Source organism: Oncorhynchus clarkii, chromosome 12 (assembly GCF_045791955.1).
Source record: "Oncorhynchus clarkii lewisi isolate Uvic-CL-2024 chromosome 12, UVic_Ocla_1.0, whole genome shotgun sequence".
NCBI lineage: Eukaryota > Metazoa > Chordata > Actinopteri > Salmoniformes > Salmonidae > Oncorhynchus > Oncorhynchus clarkii.
Genome location: NC_092158.1, coordinates 103,127,390 through 103,145,559, shown reverse-complemented (window position 1 = coordinate 103,145,559; position 18,170 = coordinate 103,127,390). Strand labels below are relative to the sequence as shown.

At 46.4% G+C, this 18,170-nt stretch overlaps 1 protein-coding gene across 1 annotated transcript; it reads left to right on the top strand.

Moving 5' to 3' along the window:
• Positions 1 to 734: 734 nt before the first annotated feature.
• LOC139422576 (chitobiosyldiphosphodolichol beta-mannosyltransferase-like) lies at positions 735 to 17,739 on the top strand. The gene is made up of 13 exons (XM_071173719.1): positions 735 to 1,026; positions 1,193 to 1,270; positions 2,387 to 2,490; positions 4,005 to 4,153; positions 5,319 to 5,408; positions 5,899 to 6,009; positions 7,167 to 7,288; positions 7,852 to 7,890; positions 8,641 to 8,700; positions 12,803 to 12,913; positions 13,158 to 13,272; positions 16,789 to 16,864; positions 17,098 to 17,739. The coding sequence occupies exons 1-13, from the start codon at positions 735 to 737 to the stop codon at positions 17,233 to 17,235; spliced, it is 1,485 nt and encodes a 494-aa protein (XP_071029820.1). The 3' UTR covers positions 17,236 to 17,739.
• The last annotated feature ends 431 nt before the right edge of the window (positions 17,740 to 18,170 follow it).

The following is an 18,170-nucleotide window of genomic DNA, read 5'->3' as shown; positions in this document are numbered from 1 at the left end:
ATAGATACAAAACACTCGGCATGACTATGCAAGGAATTATTGCACAACAGTCAAAATTGAAAAAGATTTGTAAAAAAACAGCAACATAAAACTCGACAAATGTTAATGACACCACACTTGCTCATACCCACATGTTGCCACCCTATCAGTACTTCTACATATTGGTTCAATATTTTATTTATTTATTATGTTGTTTCTTATTTATTCTCATAATCAATAGCCATTGGTTTCATCCACTGTTTCCAATGCTTGTAAGACCCAATATGACTTCAGATTGTGTTATGGTGTTTGTAGCTGTAGCCAGATTTTTTGTCAATTTTTAAATAATAAAGCATTTGATTCTTCCATTCTCTTAGAGTATTTATCTTCAATATGTACACATGGTTCCTGTTTGCATTTAACTATAGAATTTTACCAGTCAGAGCTCGTTTTTTTTACGAGTTCCAAGATGTCGGGAACGCACTGAAGTCAGAGATTCACAGTTGTTTTGAACGCGGCACGAGTCCCGAAATGTAAAATACAATTATATGGGAAAACATTTCTTGAATGGAAGCAAACGGAACGTAACGGTGAGGGGAGGGGGTACCTGATTTTGTGCATTAGAGACTGTCGTTTTAGTTGAACAAACGTTTGGTCTAATGATTACACCGTAGGTGCACGGTACCTTTAAATCCCAGTTGAACCCCTCCTCCCCCGGCACGTCACACCAAGACACGTCATCAGTCACAACAAACATGGCGGATGCCGGTGCATCTATGACTCTAGCGACAATTTCACTGATAGGTTTCGCATTACTGGCAGGGTTTTACCTGACCACTTTAAATGCACTATGGACACTGGTCTCCGTTACTGTTACTGCCGTGTTGGTGTCCCAGTTATTGCGGAAGTTACGGAGAAGAGACGCGTTGACGGAGCGGCGTGTATGTGTGCTGGTTCTGGGGGATATCGGACGCAGCCCTCGCATGCAGTACCATGCCCTTTCACTCAGCAAACACGGCTACAGCGTAACGTTTGTTGGATTCCCTGGTAAATGAATAGATTGATTGTGTTATGTGTACAAATAAGCATGGAGCTATACTTTAATTTGTGGCCTCCCTGCTGGCCGGGTCCCAGATGTGTTTGTGCTCTTGCCAACTCGAGCTTCTTCTGACTATTCTTCTCTACTGTGACGACATGTTGTGGTTATTGTCAGGTACCAAGCCTCATCAGGATGTGATTGGAGATGAGAGGATCACAATCATCCCAATCACAGAACTTAAAGGACTCCAAGGTACTGGAACTGATCTGGAAAGGAGTTTACAGCATTTACCATTCACCATTTACCATATTTATGCCATATTACCGTATATTTATACCATATTACCATATATTTATTGATATGTATACTATATGTATACTATATAACTGTTTATGTATACTATATTACTGTATATGTATACCATATTACTGTATATGTATACTATATTACTGTATATGTATACTATATTACTGTATATGTATACTATATTACTGTATACGTATACTATATTACTGTATATGTATACTATATTACTGTATATGTATTCTATATTACTGTATATGTATACTATATTACTGTATATGTATACTATATTACTGTATATGTATACTATATTACTGTATATGTATACTATATTACTGTATATGTATACTATATCACTGTATACGTTTACTATATTACTGGTTACGTATACTATATTACTGTATATGTATACTATATTACTGTATATGTATACTATATTACTGTATATGTATACTATATTACTGTATATGTATACTATATTACTGTATATGTATACTATATTACTGTATATGTATACTATATTACTGTATATGTATACTATATTACTGTATATGTATACTATATCACTGTATACGTTTACTATATTACTGGTTACGTATACTATATTACTGGTTACGTATACTATATTACTGTATATGTATACTATATTACTGTATATGTATACTATATTACTGTATATGTATACTATATTACTGTATATGTATACTATATCACTGTATATGTATTCTATATTACTGTATATGTATACTATATTACTGTATATGTATACTATATTACTGTATATGTATACTATATTACTGTATATGTATACCATATTACTGTATATTTATACTATATTACTGTATATGTATACTATATTACTGTATATGTATACTATATTACTGTATATGTATTCCATATTACAGTATATTTATTTATTCCATATTACCGAATATTTATTCCATTACTAATCACTGGTTGTATAACAGTAGTTAGGTCTTGAATCTATGCCATAATATAGCCTGGTTCTGAGAGCCACTACCAGAGAGCACTGAGACGGAAATCCATCTGTCTGTCTGTTTCCAGTGGGACCTAGGATGGTGAGCTATGTTACCAAGGTGATTCTCCAGTCCCTGCAGCTTCTCCTGGTGTTATTGAAGACTGATGTCCAGTCCCATATTCTCATGCAGGTATATTTCTACAATACACTCTGCTGTGTGTGTGTGTGTGTGTGTGTGTGTGTCCTATATTCTCATGCAGGTATATTTCTACAATACACACTGCTGTGTGTGTGTGTGTGTGTGTGTGTGTGTGTGTCCTATATTCTCATGCAGGTATATTTCTACAATACACACTGCTGTGTGTGTGTGTGTGTGTGTGTGTGTCCTATATTATCATGCAGGTATTTCTACTACAATACAATAAACATAATGTAAACATTCCTACTTATTGACTGTACGAACTTACAGAAAAACCTGTGAACTTTCATTTATTCTGTTCTGTTCTGTAACCTATCATGTCATATGTCCAGAGACATCTACAGATACTGCTGTGATTTCTCCCCCAAAACAACTGTTAGGATCCTGTTTGTGTCCTGAGACATCTACAGATACTGCTGTGATTTCTCCCCAAAACAACTGTTAGGATCCTGTTTGTGTCCAGAGACATCTACAGATACTGCTGTGATTTCCCCCCAAAACAACTGGTAGGATGCTGTTTGTGTCCTGAGACATCTACAGATACTGCTGTGATTTCCCCCCAAAACAACAGTTAGGATGCTGTTAATGTGTTTTGCTTTAGTAAAGGGTGAATTTGGTTTTAATAGTGTTTATTAAGGACCTGACCTGCCATTCTATTCATTCTATTCTGTTCTATTGTATTCTATCCTACTTCTTTAAATTCTAATCTACTTCTATTCTTATTCTATTCATTCTATTCTGTTCAGTTGTACTTGTCCCCTCCCCCAGAATCCTCCAGGACTGCCCAGTATAGTGGTGACATGGCTGGTGTGTTATTGACCTCTTCCTCCCCCAGAATCCTCCAGGACTGCCCAGTATAGTGGTGACGTGGCTGGTGTGTTATTGACCTCTTCCTCCCCCAGAATCCTCCAGGACTGCCCAGTATAGTGGTGACGTGGCTGGTGTGTTATTGACCTCTTCCTCCCCCAGAATCCTCCAGGACTGCCCAGTATAGTGGTGACGTGGCTGGTGTGTTATTGACCTCTTCCTCCCCCAGAATCCTCCAGGACTGCCCAGTATAGTGGTGACGTGGCTGGTGTGTTATTGACCTCTTCCTCCCCCAGAATCCTCCAGGACTGCCCAGTATAGTGGTGACGTGGCTGGTGTGTTATTGACCTCTTCCTCCCCCAGAATCCTCCAGGACTGCCCAGTATAGTGGTGACGTGGCTGGTGTGTTATTGACCTCTTCCTCCCCCAGAATCCTCCAGGACTGCCCAGTATAGTGGTGACGTGGCTGGTGTGTTATTGACCTCTTCCTCCCCCAGAATCCTCCAGGACTGCCCAGTATAGTGGTGACGTGGCTGGTGTGTTATTGACCTCTTCCTCCCCCAGAATCCTCCAGGACTGCCCAGTATAGTGGTGACGTGGCTGGTGTGTTATTGACCTCTTCCTCCCCCAGAATCCTCCAGGACTGCCCAGTATAGTGGTGAAGTGGCTGGTGTGTTATTGACCTCTTCCTCCCCCAGAATCCTCCAGGACTGCCCAGTATAGTGGTGACATGGCTGGTGTGTGGTCTGAGAGGATCCAGGTTCATCATTGACTGGCACAACTACGGCTACACCATCATGGCCCTCTCACACGGCCCGGACCACCCCATCGTCAGGCTGGCACAGTGGTCAGTAACATCACCATGGCTGAGTCCCAAATAGATCCCTATTCAATACAGTGCATTTGGAAAGTATTCAGACCCCTTCCCCTTCTCCACATTTTGTTACATTATAGCCTTATTCTAAAATGGATTAAACACAATACCCCATAATGACATCACAATACCCCATAATGACATCACAATACCCCATAATGACATCACAATACCCCATAATGACATCACAATACCCCATAATGACATCACAATACCCCATAATGATATCACAATACCCCATAATGACATCACAATACCCCATAAGGACATCACAATACCCCATAATGATATCACAATACCCCATAATGACATCACAATACCCCATAATCATATCACAATATCCCATAATGACATCACAATACCCCATAATGACAAAGCAAAAATAGTTTTTGGGGAAAATGTTGCAAATGTACAAACAAACAAAATGTATTTACACAAGTTTTCAGACCCTTTGCTATGAGACTTGAATTTTAGATCAGGTGCATCCTGTTTCCATTGGTCATCCTTGAGATGTTTCTACAACTTGATTGGAGTCCACCTGTGGTAAATTCAATTGATTGGACATGATTTGGAAAGGCACACACCTGTCTATACAAGGTCCTACAGTTGACAGTGCATGTCCGAGCAAAAACCAAGTCATGTTGTGGTAGAAGGAATTGTCCGTAGAGCTCTGAGACATGATTGTGTCGAGGCACAGATCTGGGGAAGGGTACCATGTCTGCAGCATTGAAGGTCCCCAAGAACACAGTGGGCTCCATCATTCTTTAGTGGAAGAAGTTTGGAACAACCAAAACTCTTCCTGGCTGCCCGGCCAAACTGAGCAATCAGGGGAGAAGGGCCCTGGTCATCGAGGTGGCCAAGAACCCGATGGTCACTCTGACAGAGCTCTAGAGTTCCTCTGTGGAGATGGGACACCCTTCCAGAAGGACAACCATCTCTGTAACAAATGTGGAAAAAGTCAAGGGGTCTGAATACTTTCTGAATGTATCTACAGCTTTGCATGAACATGGTCTTCTTCAGTGGGAACTAAACGGGCAGATCAGGGAGGGACCTACCGGAATTTGTCCAATAAATTGTTGCAGACTGTTTAGCTACGGTGTGCATTAATGAATAGGACCCATGTTCCTGTCTCTGGCAGGTATGAGCAGTTGTTTGGGCGATTCTCCAGCCATAACCTTTGTGTCACCAACGCTATGAAGGAAGACCTCCAGAACAACTGGAACATCAGGTAAGGATTGTTTTACTGTCAACATCCCGTCTGTCAATCAATCCATCCGTAGATAGATAGACGTACAGACGACGGACGGACATACAGACAGACATCGATAGACGGACGGAGAGACAGACAGACGTACAGATAGACACAGATAGACGGACGGAGAGATACAGATAGACGGACGGATAGACAAACAGATGCAGTGGGGAGTCTGAATCTATCCCCCCTATCCCTATCTAACCCCTTGGTCATGACTAACCCCTTGGCCATGACTAATCCCTTAGTCATGACTAACCCCTTGGTCATGACTAACCCCTTGGCCATGACTAACCCCTTGGCCATGACTAACCCCTTGGCCATGACTAACCCCTTGGCCATGACTAATCCCTTGGTCATGACTAACCCCTTGGTCATGACTAACCCCTTGGTCTTAACTAACCCCTTGGCCATGACTAACCCCTTGGTCATGACTAATCCCACCTGTCTTATTCTCCTCCTATAGGGCGACCACATTGTATGACAAGCCACCTGCTATCTTCAAGGAGACTTCAGTAGACCTAAAGCACCAGCTGTTCATGAGGCTGGCCAAGACTATTCCTCAGTTCCAGGTCTGGTGAGTCCAGTATAGTCTGTTGATGAGGCTGGCCAAGACTATTCCTCAGTTCCAGGTCTGGTGAGTCCAGTATAGTCTGTTGATGAGGCTGGCCAAGACTATTCCTCAGTTCCGGGTCTGGTGAGTCCAGTATAGTCTGTTGATGAGGCTGGCCAAGACTATTCCTCAGTTCCGGGTCTGGTGAGTCCAGTATAGTCTGTTGATGAGGCTGGCCAAGACTATTCCTCAGTTCCGGGTCTGGTGAGTCCAGTATAGTCTGTTGATGAGGCTGGCCAAGACTATTCCTCAGTTCCGGGTCTGGTGAGTCCAGTATAGTCTGTTGATGAGGCTGGCCAAGACTATTCCTCAGTTCCGGGTCTGGTGAGTCCAGTATAGTCTGTTGATGAGGCTGGCCAAGACTATTCCTCAGTTCCAGGTCTGGTGAGTCCAGTATAGTCTGTTGATGAGGCTGGCCAAGACTATTCCTCAGTTCCGGGTCTGGTGAGTCCAGTATAGTCTGTTGATGAGGCTGGCCAAGACTATTCCTCACTAAAGTTATCCTCTTGGTTCTTGAAGGAACACAGGGCCTGTACTACAGTTATCCTCTTGGTTCTGGAGGAACACAGGTCCTGTACTACAGTTATCCTCTTGGTTCTGGAGGAACACAGGGCCTGTACTACAGTTATCCTCTTGGTTCCTGGAGGAACACAGGGCCTGTACTACAGTTATCCTCTTGGTTCTGGAGGAACACAGAGCCTGTACTACAGTTATCCTCTTGGTTCTGGAGGAACACAGGGCCTGTACTACAGTTATCCTCTTGGTTCCTGGAGGAACACAGGGCCTGTACTACAGTTATCCTCTTGGTTCTGGAGGAACACAGGGCCTGTACTACAGTTATCCTCTTGGTTCCTGGAGGAACACAGGGCCTGTACTACAGTTATCCTCTTGGTTCTGGAGGAACACAGGGCCTGTACTACAGTTATCCTCTTGGTTCCTGGAGGAACACAGGGCCTGTACTACAGTTATCCTCTTGGTTCCTGGAGGAACACAGGGCCTGTACTACAGTTATCCTCTTGGTTTCTGTTTATATTGGAGAGATAAAGAACTATCATAAAAATATATATTACACGATCATAGACATGTCATAACACATGTTATAACCCCTGTGTCTGTTACAGTGGTGAGCGACCTGGTGACGTGACAGAGAAAACAGCGTTTACATGTCGTGACCCCAGTGACCTTTCTGTGACTTTGACCTCAGGTCGACCTGCCCTACTGATCAGCAGCACCAGCTGGACCGGTCAGTACCCCACAGGCACAGTTTGAGTCCCAAATGGCACCCTATTCTCCATAGGGCTCTGGCCAAAAGTTGTGCACTACATAGGGAATAGGGTGCCATTTTGTAAGCAGCAGGAGACTTCATTTTATTCAGTTTAAATGGGAAGTTTTTCTGGATTTTTACCCCAATCTAAATTGTTTTTCTTACCTCGAAAGCAGTTCTAGCCTCGTCCAAACATCCTGATCGTGCGAGTTTACATTCTGTTAGGAGTCAGGTCAGGATGGGGATCAGACTAGAGCCAGATTACATTCTGTTTGGTATCAGGTCAGGATGGGGATCAGACTAGAGCCAGATTACATTCTGATTGGTATCAGGTCAGGATGGGGATCAGACTAGAGCCAGATTACATTCTGTTTGGAGTCGGGTCAGGATGGGGATCAGACTAGAGGTTTCCTGTGTTAGAGCCAGGATTGTATTTTATGTCCATGTGTTTAGTTGACACGTGTACAACGTAAGTACACACAGCTGTCAGGTGTAAACACTTGTTAGGGTGTCTCACTGTTTCCCCTGTCTTTGTTCAACAGAGGATGAGGACTTCTCCATTCTGCTGAAGGCTCTGGAAGGTAATCATTACCATCTGCAGTTGAGCCCCATTTTAAAGAGCATCCTCCCTCCCTCCCATCCATCCATCCATCCTCCCATCCATCCATCCTTCCTCCCATCCATCCATCCTTCCTCCCATCCATCCATCCATCCTTCCTCCCATCCATCCTTCCTCCCATCCATCCATCCATCCTTCCTCCCATCCTCCCATCCATCCATCCTCCCATCCATCCATCCTCCCATCCATCCATCCTTCCTCCCATCCATCCTTCCTCCCATCCATCCTTCCTCCCATCCATCCATCCTTCCTCCCATCCATCCTCCCATCCATCCATCCATCCTTCCTCCCATCCATCCATCCATCCTTCCTCCCATCCTCCCATCCATCCATCCTTCCTCCCATCCATCCTCCCATCCATCCATCCATCCATCCTTCCTCCCATCCATCCTTCCTCCCATCCATCCTTCCTCCCATCCATCCTCCCATCCATCCATCCATCCATCCATCCATCCTTCCTACCATCCATCCTCCCTCCCATCCATCCTTCCTCCCATCCATCCATCCTTCCTCCCATTCATCCTTCCTCCCATCCATCCATCCTCCCATCCATCCATCCTTCCTCCCATCCATCCATCCATCCTCCCATCCATCCTCCCTCCCTTCCATCCACCCATCCTCCCTCTGGTCAAAAGGTAGTGCACTACATGGGGAGTAGGGTGCTGTTTGGGATACAAGCCCTTGTATTAACCTTGTGTGTTTTCTCTACCAGACTACGAGGGGTTTGTGAAAGCAGGAGCCTCTCTTCCCTCGCTGGTCTGTGTCATCACAGGTAACTATAGTGTTGACAGTGTACTGCAGGTCTGTGTGGTCCAGGTAACTATAGTGTTGACAGTGTACTGCCAGTCTTTATGGTCCAGGTAACTATAGTGTTGACAGTGTACTGCAGGTCTGTGTGGTCCAGGTAACTATAGTGTTGACAGTGTACTGCAGGTCTGTGTGGTCCAGGTAACTATAGTGTTGACAGTGTCCTGCAGGTCTGTGTGGTCCAGGTAACTATAGTGTTGACAGTGTCCTGCAGGTCTGTGTGGTCCAGGTAACTATAGTGTTGACAGTGTGCTGCAGGTCTGTGTGGTCCAGGTAACTATAGTGTTGACAGTGTACTGCCAGTCTTTATGGTCCAGGTAACTATAGTGTTGACAGTGTGCTGCAGGTCTGTGTGGTCCAGGTAACTATAGTGTTGACAGTGTGCTGCAGGTCTGTGTGGTCCAGGTAACTATAGTGTTGACAGTGTCCTGCTGCCAGTCTGTGTGGTCACAGGTAACTATAGTGTTGACAGTGTGCTGCAGGTCTGTGTGGTCCAGGTAACTATAGTGTTGACAGTGTACTGCTGCAGGTCTGTGTGGTCCAGGTAACTATAGTGTTGACAGTGTACTGCAGGTCTGTGTGGTCCAGGTAACTATAGTGTTGACAGTGTACTGCCAGTCTTTATGGTCCAGGTAACTATAGTGTTGACAGTGTGCTGCAGGTCTGTGTGGTCCAGGTAACTATAGTGTTGACAGTGTACTGCCAGTCTTTATGGTCCAGGTAACTATAGTGTTGACAGTGTCCTGCTGCAGGTCTGTGTGGTCCAGGTAACTATAGTGTTGACAGTGTACTGCAGGTCTGTGTGGTCCAGGTAACTATAGTGTTGACAGTGTGCTGCAGGTCTGTGTGGTCCAGGTAACTATAGTGTTGACAGTGTACTGCTGCAGGTCTGTGTGGTCCAGGTAACTATAGTGTTGACAGTGTACTGCAGGTCTGTGTGGTCCAGGTAACTATAGTGTTGACAGTGTACTGCAGGTCTGTGTGGTCACAGGTAACTATAGTGTTGACAGTGTACTGCAGGTCTGTGTGGTCCAGGTAACTATAGTGTTGACAGTGTCCTGCAGGTCTGTGTGGTCACAGGTAACTATAGTGTTGACAGTGTGCTGCAGGTCTGTGTGGTCCAGGTAACTATAGTGTTGACAGTGTACTGTAGGTCTTTATGGTCCAGGTAACTATAGTGTTGACAGTGTGCTGCAGGTCTGTGTGGTCCAGGTAACTATAGTGTTGACAGTGTACTGTAGGTCTTTATGGTCCAGGTAACTATAGTGTTGACAGTGTACTGCAGGTCTGTGTGGTCCAGGTAACTATAGTGTTGACAGTGTACTGTAGGTCTTTATGGTCCAGGTAACTATAGTGTTGACAGTGTGCTGCAGGTCTGTGTGGTCCAGGTAACTATAGTGTTGACAGTGTACTGCAGGTCTGTGTGGTCACAGGTAACTATAGTGTTGACAGTGTACTGCAGGTCTGTGTGGTCCAGGTAACTATAGTGTTGACAGTGTACTGCAGGTCTGTGTGGTCCAGGTAACTATAGTGTTGACAGTGTACTGCAGGTCTGTGTGGTCCAGGTAACTATAGTGTTGACAGTGTACTGCAGGTCTGTGTGGTCCAGGTAACTATAGTGTTGACAGTGTCCTGCTGCAGGTCTGTGTGGTCCAGGTAACTATAGTGTTGACAGTGTACTGCAGGTCTGTGTGGTCCAGGTAACTATAGTGTTGACAGTGTCCTGCTGCCAGTCTGTGTGGTCACAGGTAACTATAGTGTTGACAGTGTACTGCAGGTCTGTGTGGTCACAGGTAACTATAGTGTTGACAGTGTACTGCCAGTCTTTATGGTCCAGGTAACTATAGTGTTGACAGTGTCCTGCAGGTCTGTGTGGTCCAGGTAACTATAGTGTTGACAGTGTGCTGCAGGTCTGTGTGGTCCAGGTAACTATAGTGTTGACAGTGTGCTGCAGGTCTGTGTGGTCCAGGTAACTATAGTGTTGACAGTGTATTGCAGGTCTGTGTGGTCCAGGTAACTATAGTGTTGACAGTGTACTGCAGGTCTGTATGGTCCAGGTAACTATAGTGTTGACAGTGTGCTGCAGGTCTGTGTGGTCCAGGTAACTATAGTGTTGACAGTGTATTGCAGGTCTGTGTGGTCCAGGTAACTATAGTGTTGACAGTGTACTGTAGGTCTTTATGGTCCAGGTAACTATAGTGTTGACAGTGTACTGCAGGTCTGTGTGGTCCAGGTAACTATAGTGTTGACAGTGTACTGTAGGTCTTTATGGTCCAGGTAACTATAGTGTTGACAGTGTGCTGCAGGTCTGTGTGGTCCAGGTAACTATAGTGTTGACAGTGTACTGCAGGTCTGTGTGGTCACAGGTAACTATAGTGTTGACAGTGTACTGCAGGTCTGTGTGGTCCAGGTAACTATAGTGTTGACAGTGTACTGCAGGTCTGTGTGGTCCAGGTAACTATAGTGTTGACAGTGTACTGCAGGTCTGTGTGGTCCAGGTAACTATAGTGTTGACAGTGTACTGCAGGTCTGTGTGGTCCAGGTAACTATAGTGTTGACAGTGTCCTGCTGCAGGTCTGTGTGGTCCAGGTAACTATAGTGTTGACAGTGTACTGCAGGTCTGTGTGGTCCAGGTAACTATAGTGTTGACAGTGTCCTGCTGCCAGTCTGTGTGGTCACAGGTAACTATAGTGTTGACAGTGTACTGCAGGTCTGTGTGGTCCAGGTAACTATAGTGTTGACAGTGTGCTGCAGGTCTGTGTGGTCCAGGTAACTATAGTGTTGACAGTGTACTGCAGGTCTGTGTGGTCCAGGTAACTATAGTGTTGACAGTGTCCTGCAGGTCTGTGTGGTCCAGGTAACTATAGTGTTGACAGTGTCCTGCAGGTCTGTGTGGTGCAGGTAACTATAGTGTTGACAGTGTCCTGCAGGTCTGTGTGGTCCAGGTAACTATAGTGTTGACAGTGTCCTGCAGGTCTGTGTGGTCCAGGTAACTATAGTGTTGACAGTGTACTGCAGGTCTGTGTGGTCCAGGCCGGATTACCTCTAACCACTAGGCTACCCTGCCGTCCCTACACTCTAACCACTAGGCTACCCTGCCGCCCCTACACTCTAACCACTAGGCTACCCTGCCGTCCCTACACTCTAACCACTAGGCTACCCTGCCGTCCCTACACTCTAACCACTAGGCTACCCTGCCGTCCCTACACTCTAACCACTAGGCTACCCTGCCGTCCCTACACTCTAACCACTAGGCTACCCTGCCGCCTCTACACTCTAACCACTAGGCTACCCTGCCGTCCCTACACTCTAACCACTAGGCTACCCTGCCGCCTCTACACTCTAACCACTTGGCTACCCTGCCGCCTCTACACTCTAACCACTAGGCTACCCTGCCGTCCCTACACTCTAACCACTAGGCTACCCTGCCGCCTCTACACTCTAACCACTAGGCTACCCTGCCGCCTCTACACTCTAACCACTAGGCTACCCTGCCGCCTCTACACTCTAACCACTAGGCTACCCTGCCGCCTCTACACTCTAACCACTAGGCTACCCTGCCGCCTCTACACTCTAACCTTTTGACCAATCAGATCAAGTCTTTTGACCAATCAGATCAAGTCTTTTGACCAATCAGATCAAGTCTTTTGACCAATCAGATCAAGTCTTTTGACCAATCAGATCAAGTCTTTTGACCAATCAGATCAAGTCTTTTGACCAATCAGATCAAGTCTTTTTGACCAATCCGATCAAGTCTTTTGACCAATCAGATCAAGTCTTTTGACCAATCAGATCAAGTCTTTTGTCAAATAATTGGGCAAAATATCAGAATTGAGCTGCCTGTGTAAACGCAGTGTTTTTTTTGTCAAATGCTGATGTGAAAAGGGGCCTTAGGAATAAATGTGATTTGATTGAGAAGCCTCACAAAACAATGACATTATCAACTAACCTGTTGTTGCCAGATTAAACCAACTGAGAAAAACCTTTACAATTCTTGTCGGTCCTATACTGTTAACCCTAGATACGTGTTGTTTCAATTCCCTGTGTGTGTGTGTGTGTGAGACCAGGTAAGGGTCCTCAGAAGGACCACTACAGGAAGCTGATCGACACCCTGAGCTTTGAGCACGTGAAGATCTGTACTCCATGGCTGGAGGCAGAGGACTACCCTGTTCTGCTAGGTTAGTGTGTTCTCCCTGTCCCAGGCTCAGCGTGTGTGTGTGTACTGATGTTCTGTATGGTCTCCCTGTCCCAGGCTCAGCAGATGTGTGTGTGTGTACTGATGTTCTGTATGGTCTCCCTGTCCCAGGCTCAGCAGATCTGGGTGTGTGTGTGTGTACTGATGTTCTGTATGTTCTCCCTGTCCCAGGCTCAGCAGATGTGTGTGTGTGTGTACTGATGTTCTGTATGTTCTCCCTGTCCCAGGCTCAGCAGATCTGGGTGTTTGTCTCCATAAGTCGTCCAGTGGTCTGGACCTGCCTATGAAGGTGGTGGACATGTTTGGCTGCTGTCTGCCTGTCTGTGCCATCCACTTCTACTGGTGAGACAGGACTCTTTAACAGACACCTTCTGATACCATGTCCACACACACTGTCTGTACTATCACCTTCTACTGCTGAGGGAATACTCTAAACCCTGGGTCACCTTCTACTGCTGAGGGAGTACTCTAAACCCTGGGTCAACAGTCACCTTCTACTGCTGAGGGAATACTCTAAACCCTGGGTCAACAGTCACCTTCTACTGCTGAGGGAATACTCTAAACCCTGGGTCACCTTCTACTGCTGAGGGAGTACTCTAAACCCTGGGTCAACAGTCACCTTCTACTGCTGAGGGAGTACTCTAAACCCTGGGTCACCTTCTACTGCTGAGGGAGTACTCTAAACCCTGGGTCACCTTCTACTGCTGAGGGAATACTCTAAACCATGGGTCACCTTCTACTGCTGAGGGAATACTCTAAACCCTGGGTCAACAGTCACCTTCTACTGCTGAGGGAGTACTCTAAACCCTGGGTCAACAGTCACCTTCTACTGCTGAGGGAATACTCTAAACCCTGGGTCAACAGTCACCTTCTACTGCTGAGGGAATACTCTAAACCCTGGGTCACCAGTCACCTTCTACTGCTGAGGGAGTACTCTAAACCCTGGGTCAACAGTCACCTTCTACTGCTGAGGGAATACTCTAAACCCTGGGTCACCAGTCACCTTCTACTGCTGAGGGAATACTCTAAACCCTGGGTCACCTTCTACTGCTGAGGGAATACTCTAAACCCTGGGTCAACAGTCACCTTCTACTGCTGAGGGAGTACTCTAAACCCTGGGTCACCTTCTACTGCTGAGGGAATACTCTAAACCCTGGGTCAACAGTCACCTTCTACTGCTGAGGGAGTACTCTAAACCCTGGGTCAACAGTCACCTTCTACTGCTGAGGGAATACTCTAAACCCTGGGTCACCAGTCACCTTCTACTGCTGAGGGAATACTCTAAACCCTGGGTCAACAGTCACCTTCTACTGCTGAGGGAATACTCTAAACCCTGGGTCAACAGTCACCTTCTACTGCTGAGGGAGTACTCTAAACCCTGGGTCAACAGTCACCTTCTACTGCTGAGGGAGTACTCTAAACCCTGGGTCAACAGTCACCTTCTACTGCTGAGGGAATACTCTAAACCCTGGGTCAACAGTCACCTTCTACTGCTGAGGGAATACTCTAAACCCTGGGTCAACAGTCACCTACTGCTGAGGGAGTACTCTAAACCCTGGGTCAACAGTCACCTTCTACTACTGAGGGAGTACTCTAAACCCTGGGTCACCAGTCACCTTCTACTGCTGAGGGAATACTCTAAACCCTGGGTCACCTTCTACTGCTGAGGGAATACTCTAAACCCTGGGTCAACAGTCACCTTCTACTGCTGAGGGAATACTCTAAACCCTGGGTCACCTTCTACTGCTGAGGGAATACTCTAAACCCTGGGTCAACAGTCACCTTCTACTGCTGAGGGAGTACTCTAAACCCTGGGTCACCAGTCACCTTCTACTGCTGAGGGAGTACTCTAAACCCTGGGTCAACAGTCACCTTCTACTGCTGAGGGAGTACTCTAAACCCTGGGTCAACAGTCACCTTCTACTGCTGAGGGAATACTCTAAACCCTGGGTCAACAGTCACCTTCTACTGCTGAGGGAGTACTCTAAACCCTGGGTCAACAGTCACCTTCTACTGCTGAGGGAGTACTCTAAACCCTGGGTCACCTTCTACTGCTGAGGGAGTACTCTAAACCCTGGGTCACCAGTCACCTTCTACTGCTGAGGGAGTACTCTAAACCCTGGGTCACCTTCTACTGCTGAGGGAGTACTCTAAACCCTGGGTCACCTTCTACTGCTGAGGGAGTACTCTAAACCCTGGGTCAACAGTCACCTTCTACTGCTGAGGGAGTACTCTAAACCCTGGGTCACCTTCTACTGCTGAGGGAGTACTCTAAACCCTGGGTCACCAGTCACCTTCTACTGCTGAGGGAGTACTCTAAACCCTGGGTCACCTTCTACTGCTGAGGGAGTACTCTAAACCCTGGGTCAACAGTCACCTTCTACTGCTGAGGGAGTACTCTAAACCCTGGGTCAACAGTCACCTTCTACTGCTGATTGAATACTCTAAACCCTGGGTCACCAGTCACCTTCTACTGCTGAGGGAATACTCTAAAACCTGGGTCACCAGTCACCTTCTACTGCTGAGGGAGTACTCTAAACCCTGGGTCACCAGTCACCTTCTACTGCTGAGGGAGTACTCTAAACCCTGGGTCACCTTCTACTGCTGAGGGAATACTCTAAACCCTGGGTCAACAGTCACCTTCTACTGCTGAGGGAGTACTCTAAACCCTGGGTCAACAGTCACCTTCTACTGCTGAGGGAATACTCTAAACCCTGGGTCAACAGTCACCTTCTACTGCTGAGGGAATACTCTAAACCCTGGGTCACCAGTCACCTTCTACTGCTGAGGGAGTACTCTAAACCCTGGGTCACCAGTCACCTTCTACTGCTGAGGGAGTACTCTAAACCCTGGGTCAACAGTCACCTTCTACTGCTGAGGGAATACTCTAAACCCTGGGTCAACAGTCACCTTCTACTGCTGAGGGAGTACTCTAAACCCTGGGTCACCAGTCACCTTCTACTGCTGAGGGAATACTCTAAACCCTGGGTCACCAGTCACCTTCTACTGCTGAGGGAGTACTCTAAACCCTGGGTCAACAGTCACCTTCTACTGCTGAGGGAGTACTCTAAACCCTGTGTCACCTTCTACTGCTGAGGGAGTACTCTAAACCCTGGGTCAACAGTCACCTTCTACTGCTGAGGGAGTACTCTAAACCCTGGGTCAACAGTCACCTTCTACTGCTGAGGGAATACTCTAAACCCTGGGTCAACAGTCACCTTCTACTGCTGAGGGAGTACTCTAAACCCTGGGTCAACAGTCACCTTCTACTGCTGAGGGAGTACTCTAAACCCTGGGTCACCTTCTACTGCTGAGGGAGTACTCTAAACCCTGGGTCAACAGTCACCTTCTACTGCTGAGGGAGTACTCTAAACCCTGGGTCACCAGTCACCTTCTACTGCTGAGGGAATACTCTAAACCCTGGGTCAACAGTCACCTTCTACTGCCGAGGGAGTACTCTAAACCCTGGGTCAACAGTCACCTTCTACCCCCATGCAGAGAGGCTATGTGCTGATCTGATCTGTTTTGGACTGAGTTTCCTGTGCTGTGTTTGTGGATCTAACTCTGTTATATTCTCCTGTGTTGTCAGTCTCTCTGTTATATTCTCCTGTGTTGTCAGTCTCTCTGTTATATTCTCCTGTGTTGTCAGTCTCTCTGTTATATTCTCCTGTGTTGTCAGTCTCTGTTAACCCTGTTATATTCTCCTGTGTTGTCAGTCTCTGTTATATTCTCCTGTGTTGTCAGTCTCTCTGTTAACTCTGTTATATTCTCCTGTGTTGTCAGTCTCTTTGTTAACTCTGTTATATTCTCCTGTGTTGTCAGTCTCTGTTGTTAACCCTGTTATATTCTCCTCTGTAGTCTACATGAGCTGGTGAAACACGAGGAGAACGGGTTGATCTTCAAAGACTCTGAGGAACTATCTGGACAGCTCAAGGTACAGTCATATACTACTACTGTTCAGCTGAGGAGATACAGAAACCCCTGATTTATACCACATCACTTCCCAGTGGTATGATCCTGTCAACTGCCATCTTTTCTAAAGTATATTCTGTCTTATCTGACTGTAACCAGTTCCTGTGACAGTGGTATATGGTCTGATATACACATGGCTGTTTTAGACAGGATCCAATCTACCCGTTTTATAAAACCTGTGTTGTGTCTCTCCAGTCTCTTCTGTGGGACTTCCCTGACTGTGAGGATGAGGGCAAACTGGGTCAGTTCAGGAGGAACCTCCGGGCCAGTGGGGGGCAGCGGTGGAACCAGAACTGGGACCAGAACGTCCTGCCTCTCCTCACTGCACCCTGACTCCCCTGTTAGACAGAGCTCTTTACAGCAGCTGACTCATCCCCTCTCTACATCTTCGCTCCGTCTCAAACCCACTTCTTGAGCCTCCAATCTTGAACATTTTAACAGACGCTCTTATCCAGAACGACTTACAGGAGAAATTAGGGTTAAGTGCTTTGTTCAAGGGCACATCCACAGATGTTTCACCTAGTCTGCTCGGGGATTCAAACCAGCGACTTTTCGGTTACTGGCCCAACGCTCTTAACCGTTAGGCTACCTGCTCTGAACGGCTAGGCTACCTGCTCTGAACCGTTAGGCTACCTGCTCTGAACCGCTAGGCTACCTGCTCTGAACCGCTAGGCTACCTGCTCTGAACCGCTAGGCTACCTGCTCTGAACCGCTAGGCTACCTGCTCTGAACCGCTAGGCTACCTGCTCTGAACCGCTAGGCCACCTGCTACCAACTGCCACATGGTCCACTTTGAGGACCTGTCGGAAAGAGAGATCGTTACATCAGGCTAGTCTTTCCTCTGCTCTCTCTCTCCCCATTTCCTCTGCTCTCTCTCTCTCCCCATTTCTCTCTCTCCTTCTGTGGATCTCTTCATTCCAGGCCGTTTTGATTCTCCTGAATGTATAAATGGGATATTTTCCACACAATGTAAATATTTTGATGTAAATAAAGACTTTATTACACAGTAATACACATCTGGTTCTGGCTTGGTCTTATATTGGATGCATCCCAAATGGCACCCTATTGCCTATCTAGTGCACTACTTTTGACCACAGCCCTATGGAGCCTGGTCAGAAGTAGTGCGCCCTAAATTCACTATGTAGTGCACAACTTTTGACCACAAGCCTATGGACCCTGGTCAAAAGTAGTGCGCCCTAAATTCACTATGTAGTGCACAACTTTTGACCACAAGCCTATGGACCCTGGTCAAAAGTAGTGCGCCCTAA

Excerpts from the sequence above, each read along its gene's own strand:
- LOC139422576 (XM_071173719.1), top strand. The coding sequence starts at position 735 with ATGGCGGATGCCGGTGCATCTATGACTCTAGCGACAATTTCACTGATA. Across the intron at positions 4,154-5,318 it reads ATCGTCAGGCTGGCACAGTG|GTATGAGCAGTTGTTTGGGC; the intron begins GTCAGTAACATC and ends TGTCTCTGGCAG. Across the intron at positions 12,914-13,157 it reads GGACTACCCTGTTCTGCTAG|GCTCAGCAGATCTGGGTGTT; the intron begins GTTAGTGTGTTC and ends TCCCTGTCCCAG.